Genomic DNA, 20,212 nt, shown 5'->3' with positions numbered 1-20,212 from the left:
GGGGGCAGTTATTCTTTTTGTTGTTCAGTTGTGGGAATAGCTGATTCCACTTCCAAAACACAAAGTCTAATTGGTGATGCAGCTGCCACCAACACAATAGAAGGTGTGTTTAAATTAGTTCATGGCATAATGGCATCACTGCTTCAGAGTCAAAGGGGGCTTTTTGGTGATTTCCCCCATTGTTTAATACTGAGACATCAAATCTGTGAGATTTTGAAAGTGGGGGACACAATATTCCGTATCAAGAATTGTAGCTGAACCAGTAAGTATTCCTTACTGGTAGATGACGGAAAGTGGATTCAGTTGCCACACCTAACCCTCCAGCCAGGCTATCAGTCAGCGGCACAGCTATAATTGAACAAGGTGGGAGAAATACCCCTGTGCCCCTGAAAGCGAGGGGTTTGCTGGCTGGGCAACAGGTCACACTTTGGTCCCTCCCCCCACCCCCACCTTAACTTACAGGCATACTGGGCTTCTGACTAAAGGACACATCTCTGCTTCAAGCGAGACAAATCCAACACAGGAGGATGGAGGAGTGTCAGGTAGCATCCCTTTCACATCTTAATTAGCTGGCTAGTGCTAAGGTCAGCACACTGAAACCCCCCCACCCCACGACTGACATGTCCAGTCACTGAGCATCAACCAGCCAGTCACAAGGAGAGAAAGAGGGAGGGATGCTGCCTGATACTCCCCTCTCTCCCGCCTGAAGCGGAGACAATGCTGAAAAGATCTTCAATTAATGGTGCTTTGGGACTCTTTTTTAATCATGCCTTTGTTACAATGAACAGGGTAAAATCATAATACCATGTTCTCTGCTTCCTACCCCCCCAACCCCAATATTCCTTATCAACAGGTTTTAGTTTACTCCTAAATCATGCAGCAAAATCTGGGGGACGGCGGCAAGAGCTCCTCCCACCTCCCAAGCGATGTGAAGTTGGGGGCTCGCTCAGAGCGGGCACGCTGGAGGCACTGCAGGCCAGGCAGGACTAGAAGAGAGAGGGGTGGAAATGCTCCTTACCCGGGCCCACCTTCCTCCCACGAGGCCTGAAATCGGCCCAATCGGCCTCATTTGGGAGGTAGGCGGGCCCAGTTATTGAGCATTTCCACTGCCTTCTCTCCGAGTCCCGCCTGACCTGCAGTGCCTCCAGCGTGCCAGTCTCCAGTGCACCCAGCCTGAGCGAGTCCCCAACTTCACATCGTCTGGGAAGCAGGAGGAGCTCTTGCCACCATCCCCGCTCCGCCGCTGTGTAGCAGCAGCTTTAAAAGTGAAAAAAATCTCTTTTTTTAAAGTCAAAGAGCAGGAGAAATTGAGTCCCAAATGGGTCGAGCATTTCGCTGCAGGGCCTCGGGACGTCCCATGTAGTGTGGGACAGCTGGCAACCCTACTGGGGAGTCACACATTGCCTTGTACCCACCTTACCCCACCTTCCATCTTCCTCCTCTCTGCTCTTTCTCTATTCCTTTTCTTCCCCCCCTTCCCCCCCCCGCTTGCCCTGCCACTTAAAGAAGCTAAATTCACTACTTTTTACACTAAAATACACTCAGGCAAAGATTGCTCTCTTTTTTTGGAGGAGAGGGAGGTATTCTTAGAAGAAATTCTGAACATACCTGCCAATACCAGATTTTGCATGGACAATCCTGCTATTATTCCCTTTTCCTCTTTCCCTTGCAGAGATGTTGCAAGCTACTTAAAAGATCCAGGGCTTGGGCCAACAGCTTCCCCACATTTTGATAATTAAACTCTTGCATGCTCCCTTAAAGATATCCAACACTCTCCTCCCCACTAGTTTGCTTCACCCTAAAAATGCATCTCCTTTTTCTCCTGCATCAGATTTCTCCTGCAGTCAATTTGCACACAGTTGAGAACCAGTGTGGTGTAGTGATTAGTGTTAAGATTAGGGTTGGGGGACTTGTGTTCCCCACTCAGTCATGAAACTCAGTGTGGGACTTTAGCTGAGACAATCTCTCTCCCCCCACTCCAAACCTACCCATAGGATTGCTGTGAGGATAAAAGTGGGGAGGAAGATCACGTACACTACCCTGACCTCTTTGGAGGAAGAACAGGATGTGTGCCATAATAAAATATATATATGATGACTTTTAGCCACATGCTCTCCAATCTTAAGCATGTAAGAAGTAAATTGAAATAGCTTTCTTACACCTACCACAGCAGCAAGCAATCCAGTTTGATCTCTTCTATTTACTACATTTCATTTAGAGAGCTGCTTCTTCTGTATGATCTCCATTGCACGTTGACGTCATTCAGAGAGATCCGTTTAGTTACCACCAGCATGACGGGTGGCGACTTGGAGCCGGGCCTTCTCTGTAGCTGTTCCTGGCCTATGGAATGCACTCCCGGCAGATCCTGGTAGTCTGGGCTCATTGTTGGCCTTTAAGAGAGCCCTAAAGACTCACTTGTTTGGCCTGGCCTTCCAAGGTTTTTAAATTAAAGTGTTTTCAATTGGATTTAAATGGCTCTGGACAGTTTTAGATTTGTTTTTCTTCTAGCCTGTGTTTTAATGCTATTTGTTGTAGTATTTTACCTGTTGTGCACCACCCAGAGCCTTTGGATGGGGTGGAATAGAAATGTAAATAAAATAAAATCTGTCCAGAAGGGGACTCAGCACTTTATTGAAATCTCCTCCAAGGATAATGTCACAGTCATATACACAAATATGAGAAGAGAGAGCTATTTAAAAATCAGGATGGTCTGAATTTGGCCATAAATGTTGCAGAAGTTAAACAATTGACTCTAACCTTTGCTACATGGAATCCACCATTTCCATTAAGTATTGAGTCAAAAATAATTACGTGACGCTATATGGTTTCTCTCCTGTGTGAATCTTGTGGTGTGAAATCAGGCTCCTGCTGTGACTGAAACCCTTTCCACATTCCAAGCATCTATATGGTTTCTCTCCTGTGTGACTCCTTTGATGTACATTCAGTTGTGCCCTTTTACTAAAGCCCTTGCCACACTCCAAGCATTTATATGGTTTCTCTCCTGTGTGAATCCTTTGGTGTGAAGTCAGGTTTGTGCTGTGACTGAAGCTTTTTCCACACTCCAAGCATCTATATGGTTTCTCTCCTGTGTGAATCCTTTCGTGTACATTCAGTTGTGCCCTTTGACTAAAGCCCTTTCCACACTCCAAGCATTTATATGGTTTCTCTCCTGTGTGAATCCTTTGGTGTGAAGTGAGATGTGCACTTTGACTGAAGCCCTTGCCACACTCTGAGCATGTATATGGTTTTTCTTCTTTGTGAATCTTTTTATGTACAGTGAGTTGTGCACTTTGACAGAAGCTTTTTCCGCACTCTGAGCATGTATAAGGCTTTTCTCCTGTGTGAATCCTTTGGTGTGAAGTCAGGTTTGTGCTGTGACTGAAGCTTTTTCCACACTCCAAGCATCCATATGGTTTCTCTCCTGTGTGAACCCTTTGGTGTAAAGTCAGGCTTATGCTGCAACTGAAGCTTTTTCCACACTCCAAACATCTATATGGTTTCTCTCCTGTATGGATCCTTTGATGTACATTCAGTTGTGCCCTTTGACAAAAGCCCTTGCCACACTCCAAGCATCTGTATGGTTTCTCTTCTTTGTGAATATTTTTATGTACAGTGAGTTGTGCACTTTGACAGAAGCTTTTTCCACACTCTGAGCATGTATATGGTTTCTCTCCTGTATGGATCCTTTCATGTGAAGTGAGATGTGCCCTTTGACTGAAGCTCTTTCCACACTCCAAGCATCTATATGGTTTCTCTCCTGTGTGAATCCTTTGGTGTAAAGTCAGTTTTGTGCTGTTACTTAAACTTTTTCCACACTCCAAGCATCTATATGGTTTCTCTCCTGTGTGAATCCTTTGGTGTAAAGTCAGTTTTGTGCTGTAACTGAAGCTCTTTCCACACTCCAAGCATTTATATGGTTTCTCTCCTGTGTGAAACCTTTGATGTAAAGTCAGGCTTGTACTGTGACTAAAGCTTTTTCCACACTCCAAGCATCCATATGGTTTCTCTCCTGTATGGATCCTTTCATGTGAAGTGAGATGTGCCCTTTGACTGAAGCTCTTTCCACACTCCAAGCATGTATATGGTTTCTCTTCTTTGTGAATCCTTTGGTGTGAAGTCAAGTTCGTGCTGTGACTAAAGCCCTTTCCACACTCCAAACATTTATATGGTTTCTCTCCTGTGTGGATCCTTTCGTGTGAAGTGAGATGTGCCCTTTGACTGAAGCCCTTTCCACACTCCAAGCATTTATATGGTTTCTCCCCTGTGTGAATCCTTTGATGTACAGTGAGTTGTGTCCTTAGTCTGAAGCCCTTTCCACACTCCAAGCACGTATATGCTTTCTCTCCTATATGAATCTTTTGATGTACAGTGAGTTGTGCACTTTGACTGAAGCTCTTTCCGCACTCCAAACAACTATATGGTTTCTCTTCTGTGTGAATTTTTTGATGTTTCCTGAGAATTCCTCTCTCGCTGAAGCTTTTTCCACATTCCAAGCATTTGTATGGTTTCTCCTCTGTATGTACTTTCGCCTGAGGTTGAAGGCTGGATTCAGAACTGAAGCTACTCCTGTAGAAAGGGCAAAGCGTTTTCTCTACTACTTTCTCCTTTCCTCCCTGGATTGTGATTGTATGCAATTCACCATGCTGAGAAGCATGAGATCCATCCCTCTTCTTCAGTTTGACTTCAGCTTTTATTCCTTGTTGTTCCCTTGTTGTCCTTCCAGCACCTCCCAACAATCTTCTCTGAGGCTTTTTCTCATTTTCACTCTCCCAATTGTTACCTGCTGGTATCAAGAGAGATAACTGAGCAAGGCTGAAACAGTCAAGGGGCTTCACATCAATGAACAAGCCCCCGTTACGTGTCCTCTTGATGGGAGAAGAACACAGCCAGGCTGCTCTATATTACTGAGACACGGGTGGAGGCAGCCTAGGGCCAGCGATGGCGTTTTTGATGCCATTGGTGAAGTATGATTTGGCATCCTCCAATTCAGTAGAGAAACGGGATACCTAGAATGAACTTTGAGAAGTCTTGACTTGGAAATCTAAATGAACACTATAACAAGCAGCTTCGAAAGAACTTTTACACATATCGAAATAAAAACAAACTTTTATATGCATCTAAACAATTATTTAGATACATATAAACATTTTTGCTTTAATTAATATTTGGATACGTGTACAATTTCATTCGAAGCTGCTTGTTTTTCTCTTTTTAATAACTTTGTTATTATTGCAACATGCTACACAAATGTCTGAGCAATCTTCTGAGCTAGGAAGCACAGCTTTAAGGAAGGCAGAGGAGTAGGTCTCCCAATGGCTGCTATTCCATGCCACAGCAGCAGTCAGACTTTGTGCCCTTGCCCTTCAACTGAAATGAGCACTGCAGGTTTCAAGGAGTGTTGGCAGCATGGAATTTGCAACTTAGGGAGCCAATGTGGTGTCATGGGTAAAGTGCTGGACTAGGACTGGAGAGACCCGAGTTCAAATCCCCCACTCAGTCATGAAACTCACTCGGAGACTTTGGGTTAATCACTTTTCTCTCAGCCTAACCTACTGCACAGCATTGTTGAGGATATAAGCATAACTGTGTAAAGTACTCTGGGTTCCTTGGAGGAAGAGTGGAATATAAACGCAAATAAGTAAATACATCTGCCACCATTTTCATCCCAGAAGGAAAGCTATGGAACAGGAAATAGTTGTTTTGGCTGGAGGAGAGGAGCACCTGTGACTAACTAAAAGTGCAAGGGCAATTTTACTCCTTACACGATTCAACCCATAAGGTTGTACAGTTAGCTTTGTCACATTTTAAACCTCTTTGTTATATTATGCAGACCAGTATGACCAGTATGACCAGAGTCATACAGAGTCATACCACGGAAATACTGTGGGTGATAAGGAAATCAGGGAGGCATCAGACAGAGACAGAGCTGTAATAATGGATGACTTCAATTACCCACACATAGACTGGGTAAATTCACATGCAGGTAATGACAAAGAGGCCAGATTTCTAGATATGCTAAATGACTGTGACTTGGAACACCTGGTCATGCAACCGACCAACTTGAAGGCGGCCTTGGGCATCTCGCACCAGGTCCTGAGTGGTGCTCAGGACCAGGTGTGAGATCTCAGTGTCATGGAACCACTAGGGAACAGTGACCATAGTGTGATCCAATTCAGCATATATGCAAGCAGAGAATTGCCAAGGAAATCTAAAACAGATATTTTGGACTTCAGAAGAGCAAACTTCTCTAAAATGAAAAGTTTGGTGAAAAGAAAGCTGAGAGGGAAAATCATGTGTGGAATGAGTTTTGTTCTGGGTGGCAATATCAAATCAGTGTGCGCGCACATGAATTCAGACTGGGACCTTCCTGATTCAACCTGAGCAGGATCTAAAATTAACTGAGTGGACATAAACAAAATTGTGAGCGCACACACACACGCATGCCTTAGAGGAAACACTGACTATAAACCCATGATTTCCTGCTCTTTGCAGAGGTATCAGATTGCTCTTTGCATTGCCTAGAATGATGTAAACTGGAATCATTGGGACAGTGACAAAAAAGTGGCTCAGTCCCTGTTTGTGTGTTTGTTTTTATTAAATTGCAATTTTAGCCAGCTTGGCATGCATTCTCTTTTCTGGCTCCCGGGAGATGTTTATTATAAGAGAGTCTTTATTCTTTTTCAAAGCCCCAATATCCCAGACAAACTTCACAATTATCTTGGTAAACGTGGCATTGTGCTAAAACAAATGTTCAAGGACAGCCCTAGATTTTCCTTGCATCAACTGATGACTCGTCATATTGCAGGGAGAGAGAGATTTAGCCACTCAAGAGGCTATCTATCGTTCATCTAACTGTAATATGGGAAGCCAACGAGTGAGTCTGGACTGCCAGCCAAGACAGACGAGCAGGTGTTCAGCAGGGCTCCGGGCCAGCGGTGCATGAGCAGATGTATGGTTTTCATCTATTCAGAACGCTGAAAATTATGCACAATAATAACTCCATTCTGAAGAGGCTAATGAGATCTGTAGAAACTAGCTGGGCCAGCACAGAGCATCTGTGGGCTAGTTCTCCCTGCCTTTAACCTCCACAGGCCAATCCATCCCCCTGCCTGACCACCTCCACAGGCCTATCCACCCCCCTGCCTGGCCTTCTCCCCACTCTAAGCTGCCCCCCTGCCATCTGGAATGGCATCAGAGGTGGCAAAAGCTCCTTCCGTGGGCCCTCCTGCTACCCAAATGACAGGTTGGGCTGTTTTCCACCCATTTCATGGCTCTCTTCGCATGCACGCAGAGAGCCCCGGAATGGGCCGGAAATGGCCCAACCTGTCATTTGGGCAGCAGGAGGGGCAATGGAAGGAGTTTTTGCTGCCTGCACTGCCATCTCCACGTCCTGCTGGCAGCATCCCCGCCACCTTCTATGCCACCATGCCTGCCTTGGTCTCCCCTCTCCATGCCACTTGAGCACTGCAGCCGCCATCCCACCCGCCATGGCTGCTTCACTGGTCATGGCTGTGGCGGAGGCGAGGCTTGCCACATATTACCTAAGCCTTTTTATACATAGAGAGAGAGAGAGATTGTTATACTCAGTCAATATGGGGCATAACTACCCAGCTTGTGAGCCAGGAATTCAAGTGAGTCACTTCACTGCTTCCCCAGACTGACGACACCTGTCCACTTGTCCCTTGGCTGCTCCATCCCTGTCCCTTCTCCCCACTTCTCTAAGAACTGAAACCACAGATGCAGACTAGTTGACTCACTAAAGGCTTTTCCGGCAGTCCTGCAGATAGGACACCTTCTCGTATTTCTTCCAGGATTCCCCTCTTGTTTCTCAGATTGGTCTACTCTTTACTAACTAAAATCAGAGTCCTAGGACCACTGCGCCCTCTAACACAGAGGGACCGCATGCTCCCAAGGGTTTCTGCCCACTTGATGAGAGCTTCTGAGGGGGCTCTGCTCCAGGTGCCAACAATGAAGGAGGCTAGGTTGTCGTGCACTCGGGACAGGGCCTTCTCTGTTGCTGCCCCCAGGCTTTGGAATGCTCTCCCAGTGGCCATTCGCTCCTCAGACTCTGTCAGTTTTCAGGCAGCTGGTTAAATCTGGCTTTTTATCCAGGCCTTTACAGGATTGTTTTATTGCTGCTTCTGTGTGTTTTTATCCATGTATAGTTTTTTGTATTTGTATATTTTAATATCAGATTGTTTTTATATTTTTAGCTAAATACTTTTAATTCATTTTTATTATGTGTTTTAACTTTTGGAAACCGCCTTGTGATTGTTTTTAATGAAAGGCGGTATAGAAATCTAACAATAAATACAGGTGAAACTCGGAAAATTAGAATATCGTGCAAAAGTCCATTAATTTCAGTAATGCAAATTAGGCCCTGGCAACGGTAACTCATGGCCTCGTCATCTGGATTACTGTAATGCGCTCTATCTGGGGTTGCTTTTGAAGAAGACCCGGAAGCTTCAGTTGGTCCAGAATGCAGCAGCCTGCCTACTTATGGGCCCTAGGAGATATGATAGTGTGACACCTCTCTTGCAGTCGCTGCATTGGTTACCTGTTTGCTTCCAGGTCCAATTCAAAGTGCTGGTTCTCACCTTTAAAACCCTTCAGGGCTTAGCACCTGCTTACCTGCAGGACTGCCGCTCCCAGCCAGTCCTGTCCCATCCTGTGAGATCTTCTCAGGTGGCCCTTCTTTCAGTCCCTGGTCTCAGAGAGGTCCGTAGCACTAGGGCCTGTGGAAGAGCTTTCTCGGTTGCCGCCCCTTCACTTTGGAATTCTCTTCCCTACTCCCAGTTTGTTCTGCCTCCTCCCTTTCAGAATTTAAGATCTTATTGAAGACATTTCTTTTCTGCCAGGTATTTGCCCCTTAAGTCTCTCTCTCTTTTAAAATCTCAGATGCTGTTCTTGCCTTGCACACTGCCCTGAGTCTGTGGACTGGATGGCATATTTATTAATTATTATTATTATTAATCAGCATCATCTACTCAGGAGGTGGTGTCAGTGTGAAGCAGGGATGTGCACAAGCCGGTTCACTGCCTCCTCTGGGAAGCACTGAACCAGTTCAGACACCAGCCTTTGAGCCGGCTCAATGGGGCAGAGAGTGGTTCCCTTAAGGAGCCGGTAAGGAAGTCCGTTCCGGCTCCTTAAGGGAACCGTTCCCCACCCCACCAGCCTGTGCACGAATGACTCATGAACATCTCTAGTGTGAGGCCAATAGAAAGTTTGTGGATGCCAGAAAAATCACTCCGCTTGCCTTCTACGGATGAGCTCTATGCCGTGCAGCACCCATTAAAAATCCCTTCTCTCCTTTTCCTCATCAACCATCATTTCTAACAAAGCCTCCCTTGTTTCTGCCTCCATTTGTGCTTTCTCCCTCTCCACACCATCTAAGCGTTTGCTCCACCACTATGGAATAAATACACCTGTCCAGTGAGAACTCAGCTGCAGTTAATTCTTTCCTCATAGTCAGATTATTATTGGAGACTTACAGTGACCCCAAAGCTCTGTAGGGGTTGGGGATCAGTCATAGATTCAGTGGGTGCGAACAAGCTGGAGCTTAATCCACACCAGACAGACCATTTTGGACATCTGAACAGAAGATATACTAACTGAACACACTATCTACTCATGTACAAAATTGGTTCACAGCCTTCGGTCAGGTGCTTGGCTTAAATGGGGACCCTCCTCTGGTGGCAGGAAATTCACAGGACTTGACTTGCAATCTGTTGCTCAGGGTGAGTTCGGTTACACAGCTGAGAGGAGAAACCTTCTCCAAGGATCAGTCTCTGCATGGATCCCAGATCTCCCATGCTCAAGACTGTCAGACCCATTAGGGGAGGGGCCATAGCTGAGTGGCAGAGCACCTGCAGAAGGCATCCATTTCAGTCACTGGCAGCATCTCCAGGTAGGACTGGGGAAAACCCCATCTGAAACCCTGCAAACCTGCTGCCAGTCAGTGCAGAGAACCATGAATTAGATGGACCCATGCTCTGACCCCAAATAAAGCAGCTCCATATCTTCAGAGTCTGCCTGATGAAATTTCCTTGGGGTTCCGTTTTATTTCTTGTATTTCTATCCCACATTTCCTCCACTGCGTGCCTCCTCTTTGTGGTAAGAACCCTGTGAGGAAAGTTTGCCTGAGAGATTATTGGCTGGCTCAAAGCCACCCAACCAGCTTCATCCCTGAGGAGTATTTGATCCCAGATCTTCAAGATCGTTAACACTCTGGCTGCTATAGCACACTGGTTCTCTGGCCCACATGTGGACTGAACCCAGTTATCTGCACCATGTTCTCACCAACTTCAGCAAACCAGACCCATCTCTCTCTTCCTCTTCCAGTCTCCCCTTTAGCGAAAAAGAGGAAGCCTTACCCAGAGAGGACACAGTCTCATAATTCTCCTCCATGACTGCGCTGTGCAGGGCTCTTTGGTTTGGATACAGCAGAGCCCACTCCTCCTCTGTGAAATGCACGGCCACTTCCTCAAAGGTCACCGGACCCTGGAAGAAGAAGAAAATGTTTCCTTCCTCAGAGACCATGTAAGGGTTATTTCCCTTCCAAGCACAATGCAAACGGGCAGTTAAGGTAAGCTGGTAGGAGAACGGCAGGAAAGATTCCCCTGCAGTGTCATTCGTTCTATTTATATACTTTTCACAAAAACCTTCAAAGGGGTTTTCATAGCAAATAAAAAGAAATGGAGAGGTAAGGTGCTCTGTCTCAAAAGTGCTCCAGTTGTTACAAATATAAAATTAGACACAAAGAAGACAGCAGCCGCCGCCGCCACTGGAAAAGACACTAGCCTACAACAAAGGGGCAAATTACTGTCCTCCTGTTCAATATTTGACAGACAACCCTTTCAAAGGCTCTTTCCTTGCCCAGTTAGCCAGATTAAAGCCTTCACAGCCCTCCTAGCCAGATGTTCTGACAGAGGCCAAAGGAAAGAGAGACTCTTTCACACGCAGGGGGACGTGGGGAAGACAAAGGTGGACTCTTCACTCCCTGTCCTCTTCCTCCCCCAGTGACCCCTCCCCTACCTGATCTGGTTGCACTGAAGCCTCTTCTGCTCCACCAGCAAGAAGAGATGGCCGAGAATCCATGGGCAGAGTCATTCCAGTACCTGCAAATTACACAAGAGTGATGGAAATATCCCATGTTAGTGAATGAAAGAGAGAGACAAGTATAGTTTTTAAAAAACTAAAAGTCTTCATGTTGGCTTAGTACACACTTCAAAATATGGACTCTGATGCATATGGCATAACTCAATTTATTTTTAAAATGTGGGAGAGGCTGGAGAAAAAAGTGTTCCCCCAACCCATGCAAACAGCCAAAACAAATACTCAGGGGACCATCAAAGCAGGGCTAGGAGTTAAGGTGGCCTCCCTCCATCGTGTATATCTGAAAATCAAGAGGGCGAGCGATGAAAGGAGAAAGAGGAGGGCAGGGAAAGGCCTGAGGGGAGTGTTGCAGGGGTCATTCCCTCTCTGGGTGAATTTCTGCAAGCCAAGATGGGTAATGCCAGCACACGTCCAGGTCTTCCCCTTCCAGAAAAGGCAGGCAAATGCTAGAACTTGTGGCGGGTGGCCGTCCTGCCTGGAGGCTGCAGAGCAAATCCTTCCGTCTGGGGTGGCGGGTCACCCAATGGAACAGCCTTGCCACTCATCTGCCCAAACCAGTCCTTCCCGCTGAGGATGCTCCTGGTCTTAGCCCCCCTTCAGCTCCATTGAGTCCAGCACTGTAGAAAACCCAGACCATCATGACAAAACACATTGATGGAGACACAGAAATACATTTGGGGCTGAGTGTGTGAAAAGTCTCTTTCCTACAGACCAAATCCTCTAACTTGGGGGGCAGGGATCCACACAGCACAGCATCCTTGACATCCATCTGCCCAAATAATTTCTTCCCTCCCCTCCTGCGAGATCCGCCTGGACAGTGTGGTCTAGACATTAGTCTCAGCTTAAATTTATATCAGGGACAGTCAAACTATCACCTAAGATGGAAACTAGGCCTGTTCATAGAGCAGGAGATTCTTTGGAGAACTCTGAACCTTTGTCTCCAAGGATGGGGTGCTTATGCTGAAAGAATGCTGACAGAGAATGACTATATTTGGGAATAATGTTCCTGTGCTGTTCTCCTAGAAATGCTGACAGAGAAGCTTCTGAAACTTTGATCAAGATGCTATACTAAACTTAAGGCCATTTCAACCTGGTTACTGCAATAATCATGCTAATTAATGAATATCTATATTGTTACCTGAGCTGGTAAGGTTGATGTAACACCAAGATATTAGAGATGATTGCCAAGAAGTATCAATAAGGTAATTTTGCATCTTTCTCTAAATGCGCCCCCTCCCCATCTCATCTTTTGAGCTGCAAAATGCTGACTTTAGCTGCAGAGAATAAGAGGCTGTGAAACTGGCAGAAGCAATGCTTTTTGCAGTGATAAGACAGTAGAGTTCTGTGTGAAAGACCTTTTTCAGAAGGGAGCGGAAGGAGCAGTTTTCCTCTGAAACAGCATGAGCAAAATGGCTAAAAAGCGAGAGACAGATTTTTGAAAGGAAGAAGGGCTTCTTGGCTTTGACTTCTGCCGCCTTTGGATGGGTGCTATGGAACATGATGCAAAAGAAGACAGTTGTGAGCCAGGCCTGATCCACAGCACGTAGTTTCCGTTTGTGATTTCTGCTGAAGGGCAGAATTCAGAGTAGAGATTTACCTTGTACCTGATCCTGTGGTTTTTCCGGGCCTACGCTCTCAAAAGCTCTGAGACCCTCCAACATCCGTGGCCAACTTCCAGCAAAACCAGCCCCGAGGCTAGCCCCAAGCCTGGTAATATGAACTTGGGAAAAGGATCTTAATTTGGGACACTGGAATTTGGCTGTTCTGTCTCTGCTGTGACAGAGAGAGATCTCAAATCAGTCTTTGGAATACTGATCAAGTATCTATCTTTTGGGTTAGATATTTCAAATTCACCCTGTTACATTTAAGAGCTATGATAGGCACATTATTGACACCAGGTTTCATACACATAATACGCACACAGAAACAAGGTCTTCTGAGTCCAAAACACCCCCGTTGGGCACAATAACAGCGCCTTCGGCTTGGCATCCAATGCAGCCCTCTCTGCCTCAGAAAAACAAGGAGGAGTCAATGACAACAGTCCTGGAATCTGAAAGAGACAGAAGAGATCCCAGACAAGGAACAGGGAGAGGTACAGATTAGGACAGGAGCAATGGAGAACAAGGCCTGAGGAGGGGTGGGGTGGGAGGGTCATCTCCTGGAAGGATTCTCCAGTTGCCTTCTTGGACAACTAGTGGCTTCTTCCAGGATCGCCTGGCTCACATTCTAGGCCCGTTGCAACTCCCAAGATGAACCGCTCTCTCACCTGCTGCTCTTCCAGCTGCTTCTTCTCCTCTGCCTGGCTCAGGAGGAAACCTTCTGCCAGAGCCACTGCCTGGGAACTGGTCTCCACTCTGCATTCTCTGACCCAGCTCTCCATCTCAGGGGGTAGGATGGTCAGGAACTGCTCCAGGACCACCAGGTCCAGGATCTGATTTTTTGTGTGTCTTTCTGGCATCAGCCACCTATGACAAAGGCTGTACAGCTGGTTGCAAACCTCTCGGGGCCCATCAACCTCTTGGTAGCAGAACTGCCTGAAGTGCTGCCGTTGTACATCCGAGTTCAGGTTGCCTCCGCTCAGGATTTTCTGTGTGGTCCTTTCCCAGAATCCCCCACTATTCTCAAGCTGGGTGGAATCAGGGCTTTTGCCTGCTTCAGAGCCACCAGAATCTCTCTCCCCCATCTTCAATCTGTGCTCCCAGACAACCTCCAGCAAAAACTAAAGATCTTGTTTTCTCTTGAGGGAGCAATTTCTTTGACACACAGATGCTTCTTCATGGACTTCTCCCTATTCAAAAGAGAGAGAAATGTCAGGGGTGAGAGAGCAAGGCAGTGGGTCGGGGAGGAAAGAGGGTGGATCTTACCTTGAGAGCCACAGAACAAAGCCTTCAGTCTGCATTCCTTCACTTTTGTTTGACCCTAACTCCCCCCCCCATCTTGCTCCTCCCCAGAGGCCCCCTCCCACCACAGCTACACTGCTTCACTCTGCTGGAATTTTTAAATTCCTGATTTTCCCCAGTAGCCAGATTTTACTTATGAACTTATTGAGTTCTGACCAGCTGTTTGCCCACTGCCCAGAAAGTGAAACACACACCAGAAATCATATTAACATTTTATTTAAAGGTCAAGTGTGCCGTTGAGTCGAGTGCATGGAATGCACATGCTCAGAAGCACCCCATCACTTCTCTACCTCGATCTGTCACTTGACCACCTGATATTCTCCCCAACCAACCTTCCCCTGTGGCCATCCCTCCCCCCTCCCCATAAATGCACATAGGACTCAACATAAGGGGCGAGAAAACAGGGGGTCACTGATCCCCGCCCCCCAGATGCCTGGAAGCTCCAGGTAGTTCATGCAGCCCCATGTAAGAGACAGGAATGTGGGGAGTCTGGGCTCCGTCTCTCGGGGTCCAGGCCAACGAAGTCCCCCCCCCCGCAAAACGGGGGGAGCGTCTTCTCACTGTCGACATCAGGGCTGCCAAAGTCGCAGAAGGTGGAGCCTGACAGTCCAGCCCCCCAGCCAGTTCGGCCGCCCCCGCCGAGCTTCCTCCCAGAAGCGGCTGAGCAAGCTTCCTCGCGAGCAAGGGAAGGAGCAAGCCGTTTGCACAGGCGCCGGGAAGAGGAAGGAGCGGGACCCCCCAAGGCACGTGAGGCAGACTCACCAGATCACCCTCGGTGGGGAAGAAAAGGGCCACTTCTTTGCCCCTCCGCAAGCAGTGCGGAAGCTCCAGCTCCTCCCTCAGGAAGCTTCGTGCAGCTCCCGGCAGAAAGAGGCACCAGTGAGCTCTTCGCTCGCTCCGGGCACCGACCGGCAGCTCCTCTCCAAGGAAACGCACCAGCCGAGATGAGGCGCTCCCTTTGCCTGGCCTGACTTCCTGCCCAGGCCCCTCCTCTTCCCTCCTTCCTTCGTTCTCCTCTAGACGGGAGTGTGAGCATCGGAAGAGAGGATGCTGCTCCTCTCTCCTGCTGCCGCCCCGCAAATGGCGGCTGTCTAATGGGAACCGATGGGAACTCTGGGGGTACATGCGGTGTGCTCTGCGCTGCTGCGCCTGCAGCACATCATCCTATTCCTGGCATGGAGGAACACACCAAAACAAGGTCCAGGAGGAGAAACGAGGATCCTAGAACTTGCCGTCTTTCTGAGTGGCCACAAATCAAAAGATCCGCTGAAGGCAGCAAGAAGAGACACCCCGTTTAGGCGGGGGAGATTCGGACCCTAAAAACATTCCAAGTCCACCTGCATTTAAACCATGGCCATTGTATAAGCGGTTATTAAACAAAGCAAACACTTGTCGCAGGTTTCCTTCATTTTCCACCTGTCAATTACTGTCAATTCTATTGATGTGGCATACTTGGGTGTGGTTATTCAGGTGAAATGCTTCTAATCCCTCTCCTGTTCAAAGGACCGGGTAGGGGAGAAACGTGTGATTTGTTTGCTCCCGGGTCAGGGAGCTACAACCTTCTGAACTATGCAGGGGGTCTGCAAATAGCGGCGATCTAATGGGAACGGAAAGGGAATGGTGCGTCTCGTGCGCGTGCACAATCCGGACCCGGGGTGATCTATCTGAGGCAAGGGAGAAACCAGAACAAGGTCCAGTCCAGTGGAAAAGATCCCACGCTCTGCCAAGATCACAGAACCAAACAGAGCAACAGTGACTTCTTAGCGGTTCCAGGTCCAGGATTCTGCGCGGAAGTTTCCCAGGTTCCATGATCCCTCGGCATTTGCAAGGAGGAGGGCTGAGAAAGAAGGTCCCTGCCGGAAGACGTGGGAGCGATGCAGCCAGTCAGTGAGTGCTGTAGAACAGACCATGGATTCCGAAGTTGCAGTCCTCCAGCTGTTGTTGAACTACAACTCCCATCATCTCCAGCCAAAATAATTGTGGTTGGGAATGATGGGAGTTCATTTGAGTTGCAGTTCATCTGGAGGACTAGAGGTTGAGAATCCCTGCTGTAGGCAATAAAGAGTGAGATGGATCATGGGTCTGACTCATGATAAGGCTGATGTGTATGTTTGATGTGCAAATTTGGCCAACTCACTTGGAGCATCCATGGACAGGATATAGACAGGCTTGGATCTCCAGCTGTTGTTAAACTACAGTTCCCATCATTCCCAGTCACAATGATGAATTTCTCTCTATCCACTTTCTCCACACCATGCATGATTTTATAGACCTCTGTCATGTCTCCTCACAGTCGCCTTTTTAATGAACTAAATAGCCCCAGGTGTTCTAGCCTTGCCTCATAAGAAAGGTGCTCTAGGCCCCTAATCATCTTGGGTGCCCTCTTCTGCACCTTTTCTAGTTCAACAATGTCCTTTTTTAGATGTGGTGACCAGAACTGTATGCAGTACTCCAGGTGTGGCCATACCATACACTTTTGTATAAGGGCATTATAATATTAGCCATTTTATTAGCCGTTTTATTTTCAATCCCCTTCCTAATGATCCCTGGTTCGAGTGTTGTTGTTATTATTATTATATTTATATCTCGCTCTTCCTCCAAGGAGCCCAGAGCAGTGTACTACATACTTGAGTTTCTCTTTCACAACAACCCTGTGAAGTAGGCTAGGCTGAGAGAGAAGTGACTGGCCCAGAGTCACCCAGCTAGTATCACGGCTGAATGGGGATTTGAACTCAGGTCTCCCCAGTCCTAGTCCAGCATTCAAACCACTACACCACGCTGGTTATGTGAGAGGGAGAACAATTTATCACTATCCACTTTCTCCACACCATGCATGAGTTTATAGACCTCTGTCATGTCTCCCCACAGTCATCTTTTGGCTGCACCATAGTTTTGTATAACAGCATTAGAATATTAGCAATTAAAATTAATTAAAATAAAATCATATCTATCTATCTATCTATCTATCTCCTGGGTGTGCCCAGGGAAAATGCGTCCCGGCAGCCCAGCTGATTGGCTGGGCTGCAGAGCCGCCTGATTGGCTAAGGCGCACCCAGGAGAATTGGATGGCCTGGCAGCGGAGAGGTCTGGCCTGGCAGCGGAGGCAAGACGGCAGCGGGCCCAGACACGGCACTCGGCCCGGCCCGGCAGCCTGGGCCCTCGCCTGCCTGGAGACGGGGGCATGGGGTGGAGGGAGAGGGGGCCAGATAACTCTCTGGCAAGCGGCAGCAGTGGGTGGCGCCCAGGTGCAGAGGAGGAGGCGGGTGGGCGAAGCCCCACTGTCATGAGGAGGTGGCTGGCCTGAGGGGGAGTGGCTGTCTGTCTCATACCGGTTGACATAAGCGATATGTACAGGCACCCCCAGAGTCACAAAACCTGACTTAGAAACATCTGTATACACAAACAGAGCTCCATAGCATATGACATTAAGGAAGTACCCAACTTAAAAACACCAACTTGAACATATAAACAAGTCATGTTCTTGGAAATTATATGCATTCCGAGTTATGAAGATCTAACTTACAAACTTTTGGAACACTGGGGCAGAAGGCGGGGGGATGGGGCAGGCGAGACACCAGGGCAGAAGGTGGGGGGATGGAAGGGAAGACAATGGGGCAGAAGGCGGGGGGGATGGAAGGCGATACAATGGGGCAGAAGGCATGGGGGATGGAAGGTGAGACACTGGAGCAGACGGCAGGGGGATAGAAGGGAAGACAACGGGGCAGAAGTTGGGGGGATGGAAGGGAAGACAACGGGGCAGAAGTTGGGGGGATGGAAGGGAAGACAACGGGGCAGAAGTTGGGGGGATGGAAGGGAAGACAATGGGGCAGAAGTTGGGGGGATGGAAGGCGAGACACTGGGGCAGAAGGTGGGTGGATGGAAGGCGAGACAAAAAAAGGACAAATGAGGGGCGGACTTTTAAGGACAACACTGGGGCAAGAGGCGAGGTGGATGGAAACCAAAACACTGGACTGTGAGGGACAAGAGTAGCCAGTCTTACCACCACCACCAACATTAAAAATAATTTTTAAAAATGGAAATTAGAGGGTCTACAGTAGCCACACTCACCACAAAAACAAATAATATCTAGCTACTACCTGACCCTGCTAAGAGGGGGAGAAAAAAACCCCACAAAACAGCAGGGACAAGGAAAAAACCTAACCAAATACTTGAAACACCAACCTCCCCCAAAGAGTGCACTGATGCTCAGAAAGAACTGCAAAAAGACAATGAAGACACATGGGAAAATAAAGAAACAACTGAACAACCAGCCAAATTCTCACAACACAACTCCAAAAAGTAAGTAAACTACCGCACGGAAGCTCTGTGCGGGTTCAGCTAGTTAGCTCTTATTTTCAATCCCCTTTCAATTCCAATCATGGAATTGACCTTTTTCACAGCTGCCTCACACTGAGTTGGCACTTTCAACGAGCTGTCCACAACAACCCCAAGATCCCTCTCTTGATCAGTCACCGACAGCTCAGATCCCATCAACTTATACTTGAAGTTGGGGGTTTTCGTCCCAATGTGCAACACTTTACGCTTGCCAATACTGAATCACTCTTTGCCATCTGGGCAAAGAGGCACCTTTTACCGTGGTGATTCTCTTTATTTAGCAGGGGGAGAGTAACTGGCCCTATCCACCCCCAGCACAGTACTTCCAGTGACTGTTGCTGGTGTGTGTCTTATGTTTCTTTTTAGAATGTGAGCCCCTTGGGGACAGGGAGCCATCTTATTTTTTTGTTATCTCTCTTTGTAAACCGCCCTGAGCCATTTTTGGAAGGGCAGTATAGAAATCGAATTTATTATTATTATTATTATTATTATTATTATTATTATTATTATTATTATTATTATTTTGTTGCCCACTCCCCTAGTTTGGAGAGATCCTTTTGGAGCTCCTCACAATCCGTTTTGGATTTCACTACCCAAAAGAGTTTGGTATCATCTGCAAATCTGGCCAACTCACTGCTTACCCCTACTTCTAGATCATTTAGGAATAAATTAAAAAGCCCCGGTCCCAGTACAGATCTCTGAGGAGCCCCACTTCTTACTTCCCTCCATTGTGAAAACTCTCCATTTACACCTACCCTCTGTTTCCTGACCTTCAACCAGTTAGCAATCCACATATGTACTTGTCCTTGTCCTCTTATCCCATAAGTTTTCTCAGGAGTCTTTGATGAGGAACTTTGTCAAAAGCTTTTTGGAAGTCCAGGTAGACTATGTCAACTGGATCACCTTGATCCACACACTTGTTGACACTCTCAAAAAAACTACAAACTGTTCATATGGCCTGTTCTATGTGCTTTACAATTTTATCTTTGAGGATATTTTCCATCAATTTGCCTGGAATGGACGTTAAGCTAACCTGTATTTTCCAGGATTGCCCCTGGATCTCTTTTTGAGAATCGGTGTTACATTTGCTACTTTCCAGTCCTCTGGTACAGAGCCTGATTGCAGGGATACGTTATATATTTTAGTAGGGATGTCGGCAATTTCACATTTGAGTTCTTTGAGGACTCTTGGATGGATGCCACCCGGCCCTGGCGATTTGTTAGTTTTCAGTTTTTCCAGACAGTTTAGAACATCATCTCTTGTCACTTCTATCCGACTCAGTTCTTTAGCCTCCATCTCCGAAAAGCCTGGTTCGGTAGGAGCGGGAAGGTTTTGGTCAGCAGCTGTGCGCCCCACCCCCACCCCGCTCCAACTTTCCTGACCTGCTCTCTTTCCCACCTCCTGGCAGTGTAGGGAAGAAGCCCCCTGAGGTGGGTCTTATGGTGGGGAACCCAGGGTGGGCACAATTTCTCTATCATTTGCCTCCCCCACCCATTTCTCTAGCTGAAGCGCTCTCTCTTCCCACCAGCTCCTCCTTTTCCTCCCTTGCATTTCCCCCCTTCCCCTGCTCAGCAATACTGATGCTCTCTGGCTACGTTTCCCAAACCCCTACTGAGAACAGCGGTACTTATTCAGTGTCAATAAAGACAATTTGGTTTCTGAGGTGGCTCTTTTCTACTTGGGCCGGAGTGTACATCACATTGTCAGTTTCCAAACCCTGAAATGTCAGCACACTGTTCTTCATTGTCTGGCCTGCAGCCCACTGGCAGCCCTCACAGACTCCAGTGGTGGCCCCTGGCTTGCCTCTTCCCCACCCCCTGCATCTAGTCCCTTCAGCCATCACACTCCCCCCCAACACACGT

The 20,212-nt window shown here is 47.5% G+C and overlaps 1 protein-coding gene across 5 annotated transcripts in view; it reads right to left on the bottom strand.

Moving 5' to 3' along the window:
* Positions 1-2,611: 2,611 nt before the first annotated feature.
* The window catches only part of LOC128347444 (zinc finger protein 420-like), a 51,603-nt gene continuing 34,002 nt past the window's right edge, over positions 2,612-20,212 (bottom strand). Inside the window, exons 1-6 of one of the 5 annotated variants that reach the window (XM_053302125.1) lie at positions 14,778-15,681; positions 13,382-13,903; positions 13,036-13,165; positions 11,035-11,117; positions 10,374-10,500; positions 2,612-4,783 (exon numbers count right to left, since the gene is read on the bottom strand). In XM_053302125.1, coding sequence (XP_053158100.1) covers positions 2,808-4,783; positions 10,374-10,500; positions 11,035-11,117; positions 13,036-13,165; positions 13,382-13,798 — 2,733 coding nt within the window. In that variant the 5' untranslated portion in view covers positions 13,799-13,903; positions 14,778-15,681 and the 3' untranslated portion in view covers positions 2,612-2,807. Of the gene's footprint in view, positions 4,784-10,373; positions 10,501-11,034; positions 11,118-13,035; positions 13,166-13,381; positions 13,904-14,777; positions 15,682-19,253; positions 19,279-20,212 lie in introns of those variants that run through there. The other 4 variants (XM_053302127.1, XM_053302126.1, XM_053302133.1 and 1 more) reach the window with 4 other exon arrangements.

This window comes from Hemicordylus capensis, chromosome 2, assembly GCF_027244095.1.
Source record: "Hemicordylus capensis ecotype Gifberg chromosome 2, rHemCap1.1.pri, whole genome shotgun sequence".
Lineage (NCBI taxonomy): Eukaryota > Metazoa > Chordata > Lepidosauria > Squamata > Cordylidae > Hemicordylus > Hemicordylus capensis.
Note: the sequence above shows the minus strand (reverse complement) of the source record. Positions and strands in the feature narration are given on the sequence as shown.